Here is a 15,594-nt window from a genome sequence, read left to right on the forward strand (position 1 = left end):
GACAGACCTGCCAATGGAGGACAGGGGACCATGGGAAGACATAGGGGGCAGTTGCTCCAGGGCCTGGTGATTCAAAAAGGCCCCTGCTGCCCAGAAGTGTCAGCAGCTGGAGTCGTGGGCCTTTTAAATAGCTGCTGGAGCACTACGCGGTAGGGATGTAAAAAGTTTTTTTTAAATGAAACCGTGTAACCACTAAAAATCCTGGTGGTTACACATGCTGCTTGTTCTGCAGTGTAAAACTTAAATAAGCTTTATTCTGCAGCAGGGCCCTGCTCCCAGGGAGCCAGCATTTAACCTGCGGCAGAGGGGTTGGGAGGGGGCGCCTCGGACGGGATAGGGCAGGGAGCTGCTCCAGCCCCTACCGATTAAACAGAACTGAGAAGCCTCATCTGTTAAGCATGGGGCTTATCTGTTAACCATTTACATTTACACTACATGGCACACGGCTCTTGGAGTTCGCTAGATGCTGGGGATAAGGCAGCTTAGCATGTTCAGCACTGGCTGCCCCAGCCCTGCCCCTTCCACGTGTGTCTCTGCCCCTTCAAGGAGCACAGAGTCAGCCCTCCCCAAACACTTTGCCTAGAAGCCCAGCAAGTCTGTCAGCCCCACTGAAGTTACATGAAAGGTGGTAAATTGTATTAAAAGGTAAATTATAATAATCCATTTTCTTTGTTAAAACATTATTACAGCTAGCCACATACCATGAAATATGTGCTTTGTCCTCCACTTATTTAGGTCTAGACAAAAACTGTAGACAAACACTTGTAACTGCCCTCCTCACCCAACAAGTGTGAAGCAAGTTTTTAGGGTTGTTCGCTTCTTCCCTATCTCATACAAAACCCTTCAAACTTGAGCTATAAAAACGGAAAATTCAATGTAATTGAATTTTGAAAAATTCGGTAAGTAATTTGAATCAAATCATTTTAAAAATAAATTGGAATCTCAGGAATGTAATGGTCTTGAAATTCCGAGCAATTACACACCCAGAAGGTTATGTGACTTGTCTAAGCCTGCATGAGAAGTCGGCATAACCAGGATTAGGGTCTCAGGAGTACTTAATTCTCTGTTCTACACTGCTTGCCACTAGGCCATGCTGCTTGACATGTTGTATAGGCTCCCAGATACAACATGACATGTTGTATAGGCGGAATCTCAGAGTTATGAACCCTAAAGTTATAAAACTGATCGGTCAACCATACACCTAATTTGACACCGAAAGTATGCAATCAGGCAGCAGCCAAGATTTCAAAAAGTAGCAAATGCAGTACAGATACTGCATTAAATGTAAACTAAAAAATGAAGGGAAATTTTAAAAAAAGTTCTAACAAGGTAAGAAAATGTTCTGTGTTTATTTCATTTTTTAATTAGAATGTTAAGTGTCATTTTTTCCTGCATAGTAACATTTCAAAGCTGTATTAAGTCAATACTCAGTTGTAAATGTTTGAAAGAAAAATTGTTCAGAGCAACAAATGTTTCAGAGTTATGAGCAACCTCCATTCCCAACATATTCATACCTCTCGAGGTCTACTGTAAGCAATCATCTGAATTTAACGGTATCCTCTTGAGAGATATCCACACATTACTCAATGCAACAACCAATCTGCTTATAAGTACTCTCAGAAATTTAGTATAATTTTCATTCTGATTTTCTCCAAATGTTTCTACATAATTACCTAGGCTCAAGAGCAACCTTTTTGTCAGTCAAAGTTCCACTCTCCTGGGATGAAACAAAGTCATTTTCATATGAAACAACGCTCTCTGGAGGGCTCATGGCAGGAAATAAGGGGCGCAGGACTGGAGACCCTCCATTTGATCTTTCCTCAAATCCTGTGAAAAAGGGAAGGGAGGGAGAAAGACAGTTGATACTAAATGCCACATTTGCTCACATGACAGACAATGATGCTGCAGGCCTTAAATATACCCAACAATACTCAGTAAGAAAGAATGCCTTCCCTAGAGAAGCATTCTAAATGAACATGATACAATTGACATTGGAAGTCAAATACAAATGGTCAACTATATTCTGCCTCTTTTCTACACTGAAGTACAAGCCACTTAGAAAAGATTATCTGGATAACGTGATGTTTGGGAGTGGAGCCATCTGGAGAGCTAGAGGGAGTAAATTCTGTCATCTTTGAAGAATAAAAAATAAAATAAAAAAGGACACACTAACTCGTGGAAAACATTCAGCATTTAATGTCTATCTTAAGGCAAAAGCCTCATAGAGGAGAATTAAGCATACTGATAAAAGGACAGAATAGCTATACATAAGAATGGAATGCAATGTCTGGCATGAAAATTCTGGAAAATATGCTCTGATGCCTTGTTGCTATTAACTATAAACTTGCTCACATAAACAAAAAAGATCCTGCCTATTGATATAAGTGCAGCACTTAATCTATTAAGACCAGAGATTGCTATAGAGATCTCAATTCATTAACTGACTGTGGTCAGCCAAACTATTTTTCAGAGCAACCACTGGAGAAGACAACTTATGAAGAGTTGAAGTTAAAAAAGAAAATATCTGCAGAAGTACAGGCAGTCCCCGAGTTATGCGGATCCGACTTATGTCGGATTCGCAGTTACGAACGGGGCTTTTCTCGCCCCGGAGGACACGGGTGGCGGGACCGGCCAGACGCGCCGCGGTCCCGCCGCCCGCATCCTCCGGGGCGAGAAAAGCTGCTCCGCATCTCCCTGGTCTGCTGCCCCCCCCCCCTCCCCCAGCAGACCAGGGAGATGCGAAGCAAAGCCGCGGAGGACGCGGGCAGCAGGACCGCCGCGTGTCTGGGCTGTCCCACTGCCAGCGTCCTCCGAGGCTTTGCTCCGCGTCTCCCTGGTCTGCTGGGGGAGAGGGGGGGCACCCAGCAGACCAGGGAGACGCGGAGCAAAGCCGCGGAGGATGCGGGCGGGACGTGGCACTAGTTGCGCCCCCCCCCCCCCCCCCCCCAGCACATCAGGCTTTTCTCCCCGCCGATGCCTGGGGCACTGCCGGGATGGTCCCGCAGCGCGGCTCCTCGGCGCTACTGGACCAACCCGGCAGCACCCCAGCTGCTCTGCCCCAGGCGTCCTGATTCAGCCGCCACTGGCCAGTTTCAGCAGCGGCTGACTTGGGGACACCTGGGGTAGAGCAGCTGGGGTGCTGCCGGGTTGGTCCCGCAGCGCCGAGGTGCGGCGCTGCGGGGACCTACCTACCAGCGCCCCAGCTGCTCTGTCCCAGGCGTCCAGATTCAGCCGCTGTTGAAACTGATCAGCGGCTGATTCCAGGCAGCCCAGGGCAGAGCAACTCTGCCTCGAGCTTCCTGTAGTCAGCCGCTGGTCAGTTTCAGGAGCGGCTGAATCTGGACGCCAGTTCCGACTTACATACAAATTCGACTTAAGAACAAACCTACAGTCCCTATCTTGTACGTAACCCGGGGACTGCCTGTAAGCTTCCCCTGACTTTGCAGCATGATTTTTCGAGCAAGAATAAAGAGAATATGGCATATATACAATCACAGAAATTAATACATTAAGCAAATCTTACACATTTTATGCATTCCATCTTTTAGGAATAACTGAAATGGGAAGAGAACGGGATGAAATGCTGTTAAAGCTTTGGCACAAAGCTTGATCCTTTGGTTAGAAATAACTCACTTAAGAAATCGCTTCGGTGGGATTGGTGGATGGATTTGAAATGGAGCTGTGGTAGGAGAAAGCATACTCCCAACCACTGGCCCAGCTCTCCCTGTTGGCTCCACTTGCCCACTTGCTACATAAAAGAAACCTGAAAAGAAAGAAGAGGGGGAGGACTTACCTTTTTCTCAGCAACAAAGCCCTTTTATTATTTTTTGTAAATAAAAGCTTTCCAACCCAGAAGCTCTCAAAGCGATCTGAAAATAGTTACAGATGCCAAACTGATAGCAGGTGTTCACAACAGCATGTGATCAAAGTGACAGTGTTCCACTGAGTATATGTGGAACTGAGATTAACAGAATGGGGAGCAAGAGAAAAATACAAGTGGCTTACAACTACAGAGAAGTTAGGGAGATTTCTATGAAGAAATTGTTTGGTGCTGCAAAGGGTGAAGTCGGCTATTAAATACACACTGATTTTCAAACCTAATTCAAGTAATTTAGGTGTAGCATAGCACTTTGGATATGACAAAATATCTGATAAACCATAAACAGACAATTCTAAAAATATATAAAATGAACATTTATAAAAATAAACTTAGTTATAGTTCAATATTCTAAAAATCAGGTATATTTTTAAAAATACAATTCACTCCCAAAGTAGATATTGTGTTGCATTTAATAGTTGAATAGGTTCAAAGTTCTAATTACCTACACTCTGTAGGAGTGTAGTAACCTTAATGCAAAAGCAGTTTTCTACTTCCAAAACCAACAGAATTCTCTTTCTGGGGAAGGGGGAAAAAATCAGGTACTTATTGCCCAAAACTCACAGGGAAGTCTTAAGGAGGCAATCATAAAAACAGTCATATCAAGTCAGACCCTTGGTCAGTAACCTGTCTTCCAACAGGGGTCAATACTAGGTGATCCAGAGGGAATAAACAGAACATGGAATTGTGTGATCCATCCTGCGTTACCCACTGCCCACTTCTGACAGACAAAGACTAGGGACATCCAGAGCATGGGATTGCATCCTTGACCATAGTGGCTAATAGCCATTAATGGACCTATCCTCCATGAACTTATCTAATTCTTTTTTTAACCCAGTTACAGTTACAGTTTTGTCTTTCAGAACATCCCCAGTGGCAAGGAGTTTCAAGGTTGACTGTGTGTTACATGATGAAGTACTTTTTGTTTTAAACCTGCTGCCTATTAATTTCATTGGCTGACCCTGGTTCTTGTGTTATATGAAGGAATAAATAACACTTCCTCATGCACACTTACGTCTTATTAACATTTCCTTATTAATCCATCTTCATATTAATTATCGAGATACTTGAAAATTGACTCACCAGTGAATTCAACTATAAAATGCAGTCTAGGGATGTAAAATCCCATTTAAAATGTTAACCCATTAAACGGTGTTTTTAACCAGTTAACTGCCCACCACAGCGCAGTACGCGTGGGATGTTGCTGGAGCAGCTGTCACGTATGGCGCAGTGAGCCCGGCCGGGACAAGCCTGCTGCAGCTCGGGCAGGGGCTACTCTGGTTGGGCATCAATTAACCAGTTACATCCCAAATAATGCAGTCAACATGAAAATTATGAATGTACACAAGATTCCTCTGGGGTAATATTTCCATTTCTTTTCCTTACCTTTCCCATGTAGCTGGTAAGATTTTGCAAATATGTTGATGACACTATGTGGACTTCCCTTGGCTAATTCCTCCCATGGTCCTTTGCTTTGTGTTCCACTTGTCTGTGTGAAGAGTGGTAAATATTTTTCTGCGTCCTTCTGAAACTCTTTTATAGGCTCAAAAGCAGTTCTCTCCCCAACACAAAACTCCTTTTCTTTTAACACCTCAGCAATTTTCAAAGGAGACTGCCTATGCTGGCCACCTTCCTCCTCCGAAAGACTCCCCTCACTTAGAAGAGGCCCTTCGCTGAGTGAATCTGTGCTGGAATCATGAGGAATTATGCCTTTGTTTTGACTGTAAGCCTGATTTTCAGACCCAGGGGAGTCAGTTTGCCTCTTCGACAAATGTCCTAGCATTCCTTCAGCCCTGTGGCTGGCTGGAGATCTCATTCCAAGGCTGACTGCAGCAGTATGAGGACTGATCGTCTCAGGGAGCTTTTTAAATTCACTAAGGTTGCCCACTCCAGGAAGGTTATCATCAAAGCTTGTATGGGACACACAGGTACCCAGCATTTTCTGAATTCTGGCTGAGAAGACATCTTCATTATCTTCTCTCACAGGGGGACTCAAAGCTTTAGCCCAGTGTCCATCATCCTGATTCCCCAGCAATAGTTCATGCTCAGAATTCCATACTGAGCCATAATTGATACCAGCTCCAGCTAACTTCTTGGCTTCACTTTCAATTCTGCTAGACAAAGAAGCAGCTGTAGCTTTCAGGGCTTCAATACGATCCAGTTTACTCTTATATTGGCTGATACTAGGTTTTACTAAGAGCTCTTGCTGTGCAGCAGATGAAGTCAGATAAGGCTGAGGTGGCAAAGTCAGGGATCCCACAGGTGTGTTGTGGCTCCTCCTGGTTGACAGTACTGAGTCGAAGTTATTTGGCAAAAAGCCCATCTGCTCCAGATTCAAAAGCTGTGAAAAAAGTCCTCCAGTTGACCCAGCAAGAGGCTGTGGGTGAGAGAGATGGACTCTTGGGCTCAGTCTATCTGGCTGTAACCACGTAGGCTCCATCAAATCACTTCTAGAATCAAAAGACAAGACTGAAATTTGTGACCAAGAACAACATTTGTGAAGTACTTTAAGAGCTCATATGAACATATACATCTTTGCAACAAAGGTGTTTTTCAGACACCAAACTCTAATAATCTTTTGGGAAAGCCAAAAATAAAAATGCTCTCTACTGTATTTACAAAAAATATATAGCATATACATACAAAGTCTAAACCTTCTCTTAAATCGCATTATGTTGTACTAGAGAATATTCTTTTTGCAGAAATTTGCAGGAGCTTTTTGCAGAAATGTACAGAATGCAATTCAGATGACACTTTACTTCCCCTGCCACTCCAGTCTCATGAAATCTTCCAGGCCCAGAGAATCCTCTCCAGTTTTACTCACATTTCCCTCCCAACCAGTGTGTCCTGTAAGCTGCAAGGCAGCACAGCTTCACAGGTGACTAATCAGCCCCACCCAGTCAGAGGCTCAGGGCTCCCTGCATGGAGCTGACTTAGAGGGGACAATGGTCCCAACTCTCCTTAGCAACTGACACTCCAGGCAAGGGCCAGACACATGTAGTGTGGAATAGAAGCGTATTCACAAATGTATACATAAAAATAAAATCCTTTTCTTATAAATGTCTAAGATTCCCCTAACTAGGGTTCTCCAAAAGAATACCTCTTTCAGTTATCAAGTCTTAGAGTGTCCTTCTTTAATCTGACTAGCCAATAGTATGAGTATCAGGTTTCCTTACAAACCACCAGCTAAATTCTGCTTTTCAACTTACTACATGGCTCTCCAAACAAATTATGTAACCATCCTAGTCTTAATTCTCTCCTGTTATTAGCCCTCCACACGTAGGTACTGTTAAGGTGCCCACTACAGTAGTATATTAATATTGCATTATACAGCAATACCAGTGTAGTATTTAAACTATTACCACTTGAATTTCCTACCACTAGTTAAAATTCTTGCCTAAGAGACAAGTATTGCTACACTGCAAAAATGAATTTTAATTTGACCAGGATAATGAGATACATACATTATTTAAGAAACAGTAAGTGATCATGTAATTAAAGACCAGATAATAGGGCATATGCACTAGGGCAGTGGTCTCCAACCTTTTTACACCCAAGATCACTTTTTAAGTCTCAGAACAGGCAAAGATCTACTGCCCCGCCCCTTCCTTGAAGCCCTGCCTACATTACATGAGAAAATCTAATGTAAATGTACTGCGCAGGTACACAGTTCAGAGAGGGCTCAAGAGCTACTCTTAGAGCCCCTGAGATCTACCGGTAGATCACGATCTACTGGTTGGTGACCACGGCACTAGGGAATAGAGCTAAAGATGTGCATGTAGCCTTAACAGTATTTCCTCACTTTTGCATGTTTCAGTGTGCATCCTGAATATTACATTTATTAAGCAGAATCCATTAGTTTAAAAGTCCAGAAAAGAGGAAGATAGTCAATGCTCTGAAGGACTTGCAACCTAAATTAGACAATATATCAAATGACTAGACAACATTCAGCATTAAAACACTGCACAAAGATTCCACTCCATGCTGCTTCTGACTTTAGAGGATTATTGAAAAGCTTCACAGAAAATGAACAAGTTTAGTACATACAAAGGAAGATAAATTATTCCATGTATGAAGGAAATGGACAGATATAATTTGAGTATTTTGGAGGAAGCAGAAGGGGGAAAATAGGAGCAAGCTGGAGACCAGAAATGCAAACACAGACTTGTGTAGAGCCCTAAATGTGAGAAGCAGAAGTTTGACCCTCAGTCTGAAAGTGGGGAAGAAAACAGTGAGGTCATTCAAAGAGACAATGACAATCTAACTGGCAGATATGATTATATGATTACTTGTTCTTGCACAGGGATGATGACAGAGGAAAGACCAGTCCCTGATGCAGAATGCACATCTCTCTGAGATATCTATAGAAGAATAAGAGCAGCTGATGTCAATTATATTTTAAATGCTATTTATAGATGCTGCTATTTAGAGGCAGACTGGTAACAAAAAATATTTTTTTGTGCATCAATTTATGTACAACCTCAAAATAAAAATATATTACACCACTTCAAATATTCCTACTGCCATAAAATGCTTTTGTATCACTAATCACTGTAACAGGAATTGTTTTAGAAGTGTACCGTGTTTTATGGAGAACTAGAAGGCATTGACTGAAATGTTCATACCAACTTACCTAACAAGAGGCTGTGGAGGTTCTGACAGGGACATGTCACTACTGGAAGATGCACTAGGAGGACGCTCCTGTGCCTTGTTTTCTTTGTCAGATTCCCCAGACGGTTGATATCCAGGCATGGGCTAGAAATAAAGAGAAGATGCTAACAGCAACTTTTTCAGATGCTCTTAAAGTAAACGAGAAGCTTAAGTTTCTTGCAATTCAGAGACCAGAAAAAATTCAACATTAAAGTTTTAATAGCATGCAAAAACAGAAAAAATAAGAGGGCATTCAAGATTTTTGTCCCAACAAAACTGACTGAGAAACAAGCTTAACTCTCACACTGAACCAGCCAAAAAGGAACCAAGAAAGTTAACAGTGATGACCTGTCATCTAACAGACATGTTTCACAGTAAGTCTCAAATAGAAGTGAGCTGAATGACATCAATAGTCACAACGCTGACAAAAGTAATCTGAACCGAAGTCCCTCATTCAGTCTGAAGTTTTATTATATGCAGTCTTAAGTTTCGATCACTGTATCTGTTAATCAATACATTAAATAGGGATGCCACCAGTTAACCAGTAAGCATCACCCAGTAAAGGTTACCAGTTAACTGGTGGACCATCTGGGCTGGAGGTCTGCTTCAGCCCTGGCCGGATCCATTATGGTGTGGGAAGGAGTCAGCCCCAGCCTGATGGGGCCCACCATGCCACGTTGCTGCAGCAACTCTACACTCAGAGTGGCCCAGTGGGCCCAGTTTGGCCCGAGCGGTTCCCGCTCATTATGGGCCTGGCCTGGTCAGAGCAGTCCACAATGCAGCAGGTCTAGCCAGGATGCAGCAGTCCTCTGCTCATGCCTTGGGGTGGAGGAGCCACCCCTGCTCACGCCTTGGGATGGCCAGGCCTGCCATGCCACAGGCAGGGGGTGCTCCAGAGCAGCCCCCACCCATGGTGGGCCCAGGTGGTCTAGAGGCCCCCCTGCCCACAGGATCCCAATCAATCATTTAACCAGTTAAATGTATGTTCCTTTGTGTAAATAGTTAACTGATTAAACAAGATCTTACATCCCTAACATTAAACTCAGATGCTGGTTAGAATTGGGAGAGACTGAATTTCCATTCATCATGACGGAGTGTCGTGCTGAAGCAAAGACATTCTGCTGTTTTTAATCTTAATAAAGACAATACAGGACCTTCCTAAGTATTCTACCCTCTATTTCTATGCCTATCTTTAAAATACTGAAGTGATGAAACTGCCATACCTGCATTTCCTGTGAAGTAGCAAACTGAGAGACTTCCTCTAGCAAAGTTTGTTCCAGCAACAATTTAGAATATGTTTCCTGTAGTCGCCTAGCTGCTGAGGGATCAGAAGTTGGCATGTTCTTTGTCTTTGCAAAAGCCTCTTTCTGTTTCTTATAAAGCTCTTGAAGTCGTTTGTTCTTCCGTTCCGCTGCCTCTTTCTGCGCCTTCTTCTCTTCATTCTGCCTCCTCTTCCTCTCTTCTTGCTGTCTAATAATGTACTGGCGAACCTCATCTGTGTCATAATGACGCTTCTTGGAGATAACTTGAGGCTCTTCACTAGCAGCTAACTTGTCTGGTTTTCTTTTTGTTGGACTGTGGCTCCTGGCACCTTGTGTAGGCACTGTAGATTTCTGAATTTGCCTTTCCCCATCTTTCTCTTGCTTTGTACTCTGAATTACTGAGTCCAACTGCAGATCATCAAGAATTCCCTGTATCTCCACAGGCAGAAAGTCCTTATTTAAAGAGGTATGATCTTCATCTTGTTTACTATCTGGAAGAGTAGAATCCACTTTCTTCAGGTTACTCTCGGAATGTACTTTACTCCTTGACCACTCAGAACTTCTTGGACATGTTTTGTGGGAAACATCCAACCTGGGATCTGACCCAGTCCTACCAATAGGGCCTGCTAAAGAATAAAAAGTGTCAGATGCTACCTCTAAACATTCTGAATAGGAAAAAAGAGATGAGGACGACAGATTTTCTTTATTTCAAACCAATCATATAAAAATAGTCAATATTTGAAGAGCATAAAAAGGAAGATGAGCTAGTATTCTCTTGTCAGTTCCATCCGAAAGAAAAAACATCCTGTTTTATATGTTGAAAGCACTATATTAAAATGTGTTTGATATATAAGGCTAAGATTTGAGAAGTAGAAACTACCACTGAAATATTTGCAAAACATTTTAATGTACCAAGCAGAGCCAACAATTTCTAAAGCTCTTATATATATTAGTGGTAATTCAAACAGATAGGTTAGAGGTTGTAGCCATGACACTGCTACCAAAATGCACATAATTTAATAGTTCCCATTAGCACAATTATAGTTAAGGGACTATCAGTTTATAATTAAATCCCTCCCATACAGCTTTACAAATATGCTGTAAAGTTTGTTTCAGAATGAAACTAGACATTAGGCAAAGAAATTATTACAAGTTGCATGCTTGTGCGGCAGTTAAAGAGAAATTCAAATACTGCCCAGCTGATTAGCAGAGTGCCCACAGCTAGGTTTTTTTTGTTTCTACTGGTGGTGCACATTTGCACATGCACTGGTGTACATAAAATTTATTCAGATTTGTAATGAAGTTAGTTGAAGTACAACCTTAACAGCTGCATCTTCCTAATATAGTAGGAGCTTCTTCAAATCTTAGAAGTTTGCGAAGTTGTTATATAAAAAATTAAACCCAACAGAAAAAAATAGCATTAAATACAGCATAGCTTACGGGATTTAGTAGCTCTCTCTCTCCCAGTTCTGTCACTGGATGTTGCCCTTCTATGCTGTTGCTCTACTTTAGGTGCTGGACCCAGTATCTTTTTCACTAGCTTTTGTCCATCCCGCCAAGAAGATGTACTTATCAGATGTCCTCCACCTAGACAAAGAGCAGAAAATGAAGTACTGGATGTATTTTCCAGTGTATCTTGTACTTGCCATAACCCTTATACTTATACAATAAGAACAACCATGACACTCCAAACAAATGGAAAAGGCTTCACTTCACAACCCAGGCTCCGTGCTCCCGACAGGCAGGGCTTCTCTCTGACCACCAGCCTCTCTGGCAGGCAGGGCTCCACACTCCCGATTGGCAGAGCTCCCTGCCATCAGCCCTGGCCAGCAGAGCTCCCTGCCCCTGGGCAGTGGGGCCTCACTATAGCTGACAGAACTCTGTGTTCCTACCTGGTGGGGCTTCCATGAGCCTCATTCCAATCAGTGGAACTCCACCCTCCACAGCCAGGGGGCTCCAGGGTTCTGTGCCCCAGCCAGAAAGGCTCCCTGACCCCAACCCATTGGCCCTGAAGGCTGCCAGCTACTGACATCCTCTGCACTGGGGTGCTCTGGTCCAGCAACATCCGTGGTCCATTAGGACCACGGATGTTGCTGGACCAGAGAGTCCTGGACCACAAAGGTTCAACCTGTAGTGAGAATAAAAGGCCCAGAGGGATAGGGAAGGGGGCAAATGAATAGTTCACCTTTATGTACTGAAGTTAAATGAGCATCAATTTAGTTTACACTAAAAGACTTTAAAAAGCAATAGCATTTTTAAAAGCAAATTTGCTGCTGAGATAGATAGTTCTTATGGATGTACAAACGTGAGGCCACAACAGACGTGGGCTAAGAAAATCCACTGCATTTTAGCAATGAATTCTGAGAAGGGAAGCTGAAAGGGTCTAGACCCTATCTTAATGGTTTATGCATGGCTTAGGAACAGAAAGCAGTTATAAAGGGCATCGTCACAGTTATTTATTTTTCCAAACCAACATTAATATTATTCTATTATCCTTTATCAGAACAGAGGTTGGCAGAACAGGTACAAAGGTATCTTCACTGAACACTTGTAAGGTTAAACATATACATTCATCTAATTTTTCTTCCAATTAGTTTTCCACACAATATTTCCTAATCTTTTGAAGTACAGTACCAAGATTGTTGGATGAAAAGTACATACAAAAACAAAGCAGTGCACTAATTATTTAATTTGGGCCATCTATCACTTTAATTATAGCTGAGAAACACCTAATTTGCAAGTAATTAATAATCAGGTCAATTTAAGCCTCTCTGTTAGTTGGGATTCCCAAACATATATGTGCATAAACTAGCATATCAGCATAGTTTTAGACAAAGAAATAGGGATTAAAGGGTTCTGCGAAACCTAGCCATTGAATTTAACTAAATTAAAAAAAGCAAACCCAACACCACTAGGTCTAGTATGTTTTGACATTCAGTATCTTCAATACTCCTTTAACGGAAGCAGTAGACCTCTATGAGAAAAATTTGAAAAGCCACTAATTCAGTGACTACTTAAAACTGTAAAACTATGCAAGTGCTTTCTGAACTTGCATAAAGTTGAACTTGAGACAGGTTAACATGAACCTTTTAAAAATAGATGCACCAGTCAAAGAGATTCTCTTGGTCAACTTGCTGCTCTCAATCAAATGTATGCCACTCCAGAAAGAAGAGCTCATCTTTTATTTCAGGCCAGCTGTCTCCACTAAAAGAAGCTAACAAAGCAGAATGTGAGCTGTAGTTATTTGCAGGACATAGCTTATTATGCACTCTGTTGCTGCAGTGACTGAAGGGAGAGAAAACATCATTACAGATATGCCACTGAGGCTATGTCTACACTGCTGGGGGGTTTTTCAGAAAAAGGTACGCAAATTGCAAGCTGCAATTTGCGTATCTTTTTCTGATTCTTTATTCGGAAGAGACTTTTCTGATATTTGACCCGTCTACATGAGTTAAATGTCAGAAAAACCTCCTCTTTCGGAAGAGCCCCTATTCCTCATAAAATGGAGGAATACAAGGCTTCCAAAAGAATGCCTCTGCTCTTCCGAAAAATTTTTTGGAAGAGCAGATGTGTTCCCTGAATGCGGTGGAGTTTTTCCAGGATACCTCTGTATCCTGGAAAAAAACTCCATAGTGTAGACATAGCCTGAGATAGCTCTTATGTCTCTTCTCTAAAAATTTCAGCACAAAAATTAGAGAGAATTCTACCATAATCTGACACAGAGATAGGTGCAGCAAGGTAACACCACTGCATCTGGGCTACTTCCCCTTTCTGGACTAACGGTACAATCACAAATATTTTATGGAAAATTCTTAAGTATTTTTCTTTTCAAGGAGATGTTGTTCCATTCTTGACCCATGATGCCCACAAACTCTTCTTAATTCAGGCTACCCTTTCAAACTTTGGGAAATCCATCTTCAGATTCCCAAACCAAAATGAAGTTCGAACAACACACAACTTCTGTAAGACAGGAGAATTCTCAAAACTAAGTAAGAGAAAAGGCTTATCCATTCACAGTTCCTGAACACCACAAAATCAACAGAGCAGAAAAGAAACAGCTTCGAGCTACCATTTACAGGCAGTCCCTGGGTTGCGTACAAGATAGGGACTGTAGGTTTGTTCTTAAGTTGAATTTGTATGTAAGTCGGAACTGGCGTCCAGATTCAGCCGCTGTTGAAACTGACCAGCAGCGGCTGAATCGGACACGCCTGGGGCAGAGCAGCTGGGCTGCTGATGGGTTGGTCCCGCAGCGCCGCTCCTCAGCGCTACTGGACCAACCTGGCAGCACTCCAGTTGCTCTGCCCCAGGTGTCCCCAAGTCAACCGCTGCTGAAACTGATCAGCGGCTGATTCCAGGAAGCCCGGGGCAGAGCAGCTCTGCCTCGGGCTTCCTGTAGTCAGCCGCTGATCAGTTTCAGCAGCACCTGACTTGGGGACGCCTGGGGCAGAGCAGCTGGGGTGCTGCTGGGTTGGTCCAGTAGTGCTGCACCTCGGCGCTGTGGGACCAACCCAGCAGCCCCCCAGCTGCTCTACCCCAGGCGTCGGCGAGAAAAGCCTGGTCTGCTGGGGGAGGCGCGCACTAGCTACGCCCCCCCCCTTCCCCCCCAGCAGACCAGGGAGACGCAGAGTGGCTTTTCTCGCCGCGGAGGACGCAGGCAGCGAGACCGCCCAGATGTGCCACGGTCCTGCCGCCTGCGTCCTCCACGGCTTTGCTCCACGTCTCCCTGGTCTGCTGGGGGGCCCCCTCCAGCAGACCAGGGAGACGTGGAGCGGCTTTTCTCGCCGCAGAGGACGCTGGCAGCGGGGAGGGGGGCGCAGCTAGTTCGGGGTTCCCTCACCCCGTTCGTAAGTAGGGATCCGACGTAAGTCGGATCCACGTAACCTGGGGACTGCCTGTACTTTCAATACCAGTTTCAATTATTAGTCATCATAACTAAAATGAGACATTTACATATCGCTTCCCTGACTATCATATCCTGAGTGCACAAGTTCTATATTGTGCCACAGTAACTTTGTTCCCTGAAATGCTTTGGGAGCAATATAATCATACAAGGCTTAATTCTATGAGCCTCGTTAAAGAAAAAAAGAGCTAACTACAGACCAGTGTATATTCTGAGATGAAATATGCATAAATAAATTCCCTGTACATTTTTAATCTATGTTAATATATTGATTGGGTTGATCCTGATGATTGCTTATTTAACTTAAAAGTTCATTCCAAAATAATTCTACCTGAAAGTTTTTCCATTTGCTTTTGTTACTTATAATACCAAAGGTTAGTACAATTGAAAGGAAAAATATCTCCTTTATAATTTTTTCAACTGAAGTACAGAAAAGGAATGGAGAAACTAGGTAGAACAGAAACTGAAAAAGGAAGTTGTTCCCCTCAGCCTCCTAATTCATTCCCAGACCTAGACATGTGCACAGGAAGGAAGGGATGAGGAGAAAGGAAAATGACTCCTTCATTGTATTCCCAATTCATCAGGCCACGCGAGTATAACACAACAGGTTCCATTGCCTCCATTCCACCTATTAGCAGTGGAGGCTGAGGAGCCCTCCATCACTGCTAGCATCTATCTGGGAGATAGGATAGGCACCAGAAAAGCAACAGGTGGTGTTCACTATGACACCCCAAAGCAACAAATTTTATGCAAAATATATCATGTGACATGTCAAAGGAAAAGTTATGGTTTGCTGAATACAATTATTCTATTTGTATGCATGTATTATTTTTGTACAGGCAGTCCCCGAGTTACGTGGATCCGACTTACGTCGGATCCGCAGTTACGAACGGGGCCCTTCCTCT

General features: G+C 43.1%; 1 protein-coding gene across 8 annotated transcripts in view; it reads right to left on the minus strand.

Annotated features, from left to right (window-relative positions):
• The window catches only part of CEP350 (centrosomal protein 350), a 108,413-nt gene that overhangs the window by 61,806 nt on the left and 31,013 nt on the right, over nt 1–15,594 (minus strand). For 6 of the 8 annotated variants that reach the window (XM_075936824.1, XM_075936825.1, XM_075936822.1 and 3 more), the window contains 5 exons: nt 11,230–11,376; nt 9,751–10,415; nt 8,511–8,632; nt 5,264–6,327; nt 1,674–1,827 (listed from right to left, as the gene is read on the minus strand). In XM_075936824.1, coding sequence (XP_075792939.1) covers nt 1,674–1,827; nt 5,264–6,327; nt 8,511–8,632; nt 9,751–10,415; nt 11,230–11,376 — 2,152 coding nt within the window. The remainder of the gene's footprint in view (nt 1–1,673; nt 1,828–5,263; nt 6,328–8,510; nt 8,633–9,750; nt 10,416–11,229; nt 11,377–15,594) is intronic. The other 2 variants (XM_075936823.1, XM_075936821.1) reach the window with 2 other exon arrangements.

Source organism: Pelodiscus sinensis, chromosome 9 (genome assembly GCF_049634645.1).
Source record: "Pelodiscus sinensis isolate JC-2024 chromosome 9, ASM4963464v1, whole genome shotgun sequence".
NCBI classification, from domain to species: domain Eukaryota; kingdom Metazoa; phylum Chordata; order Testudines; family Trionychidae; genus Pelodiscus; species Pelodiscus sinensis.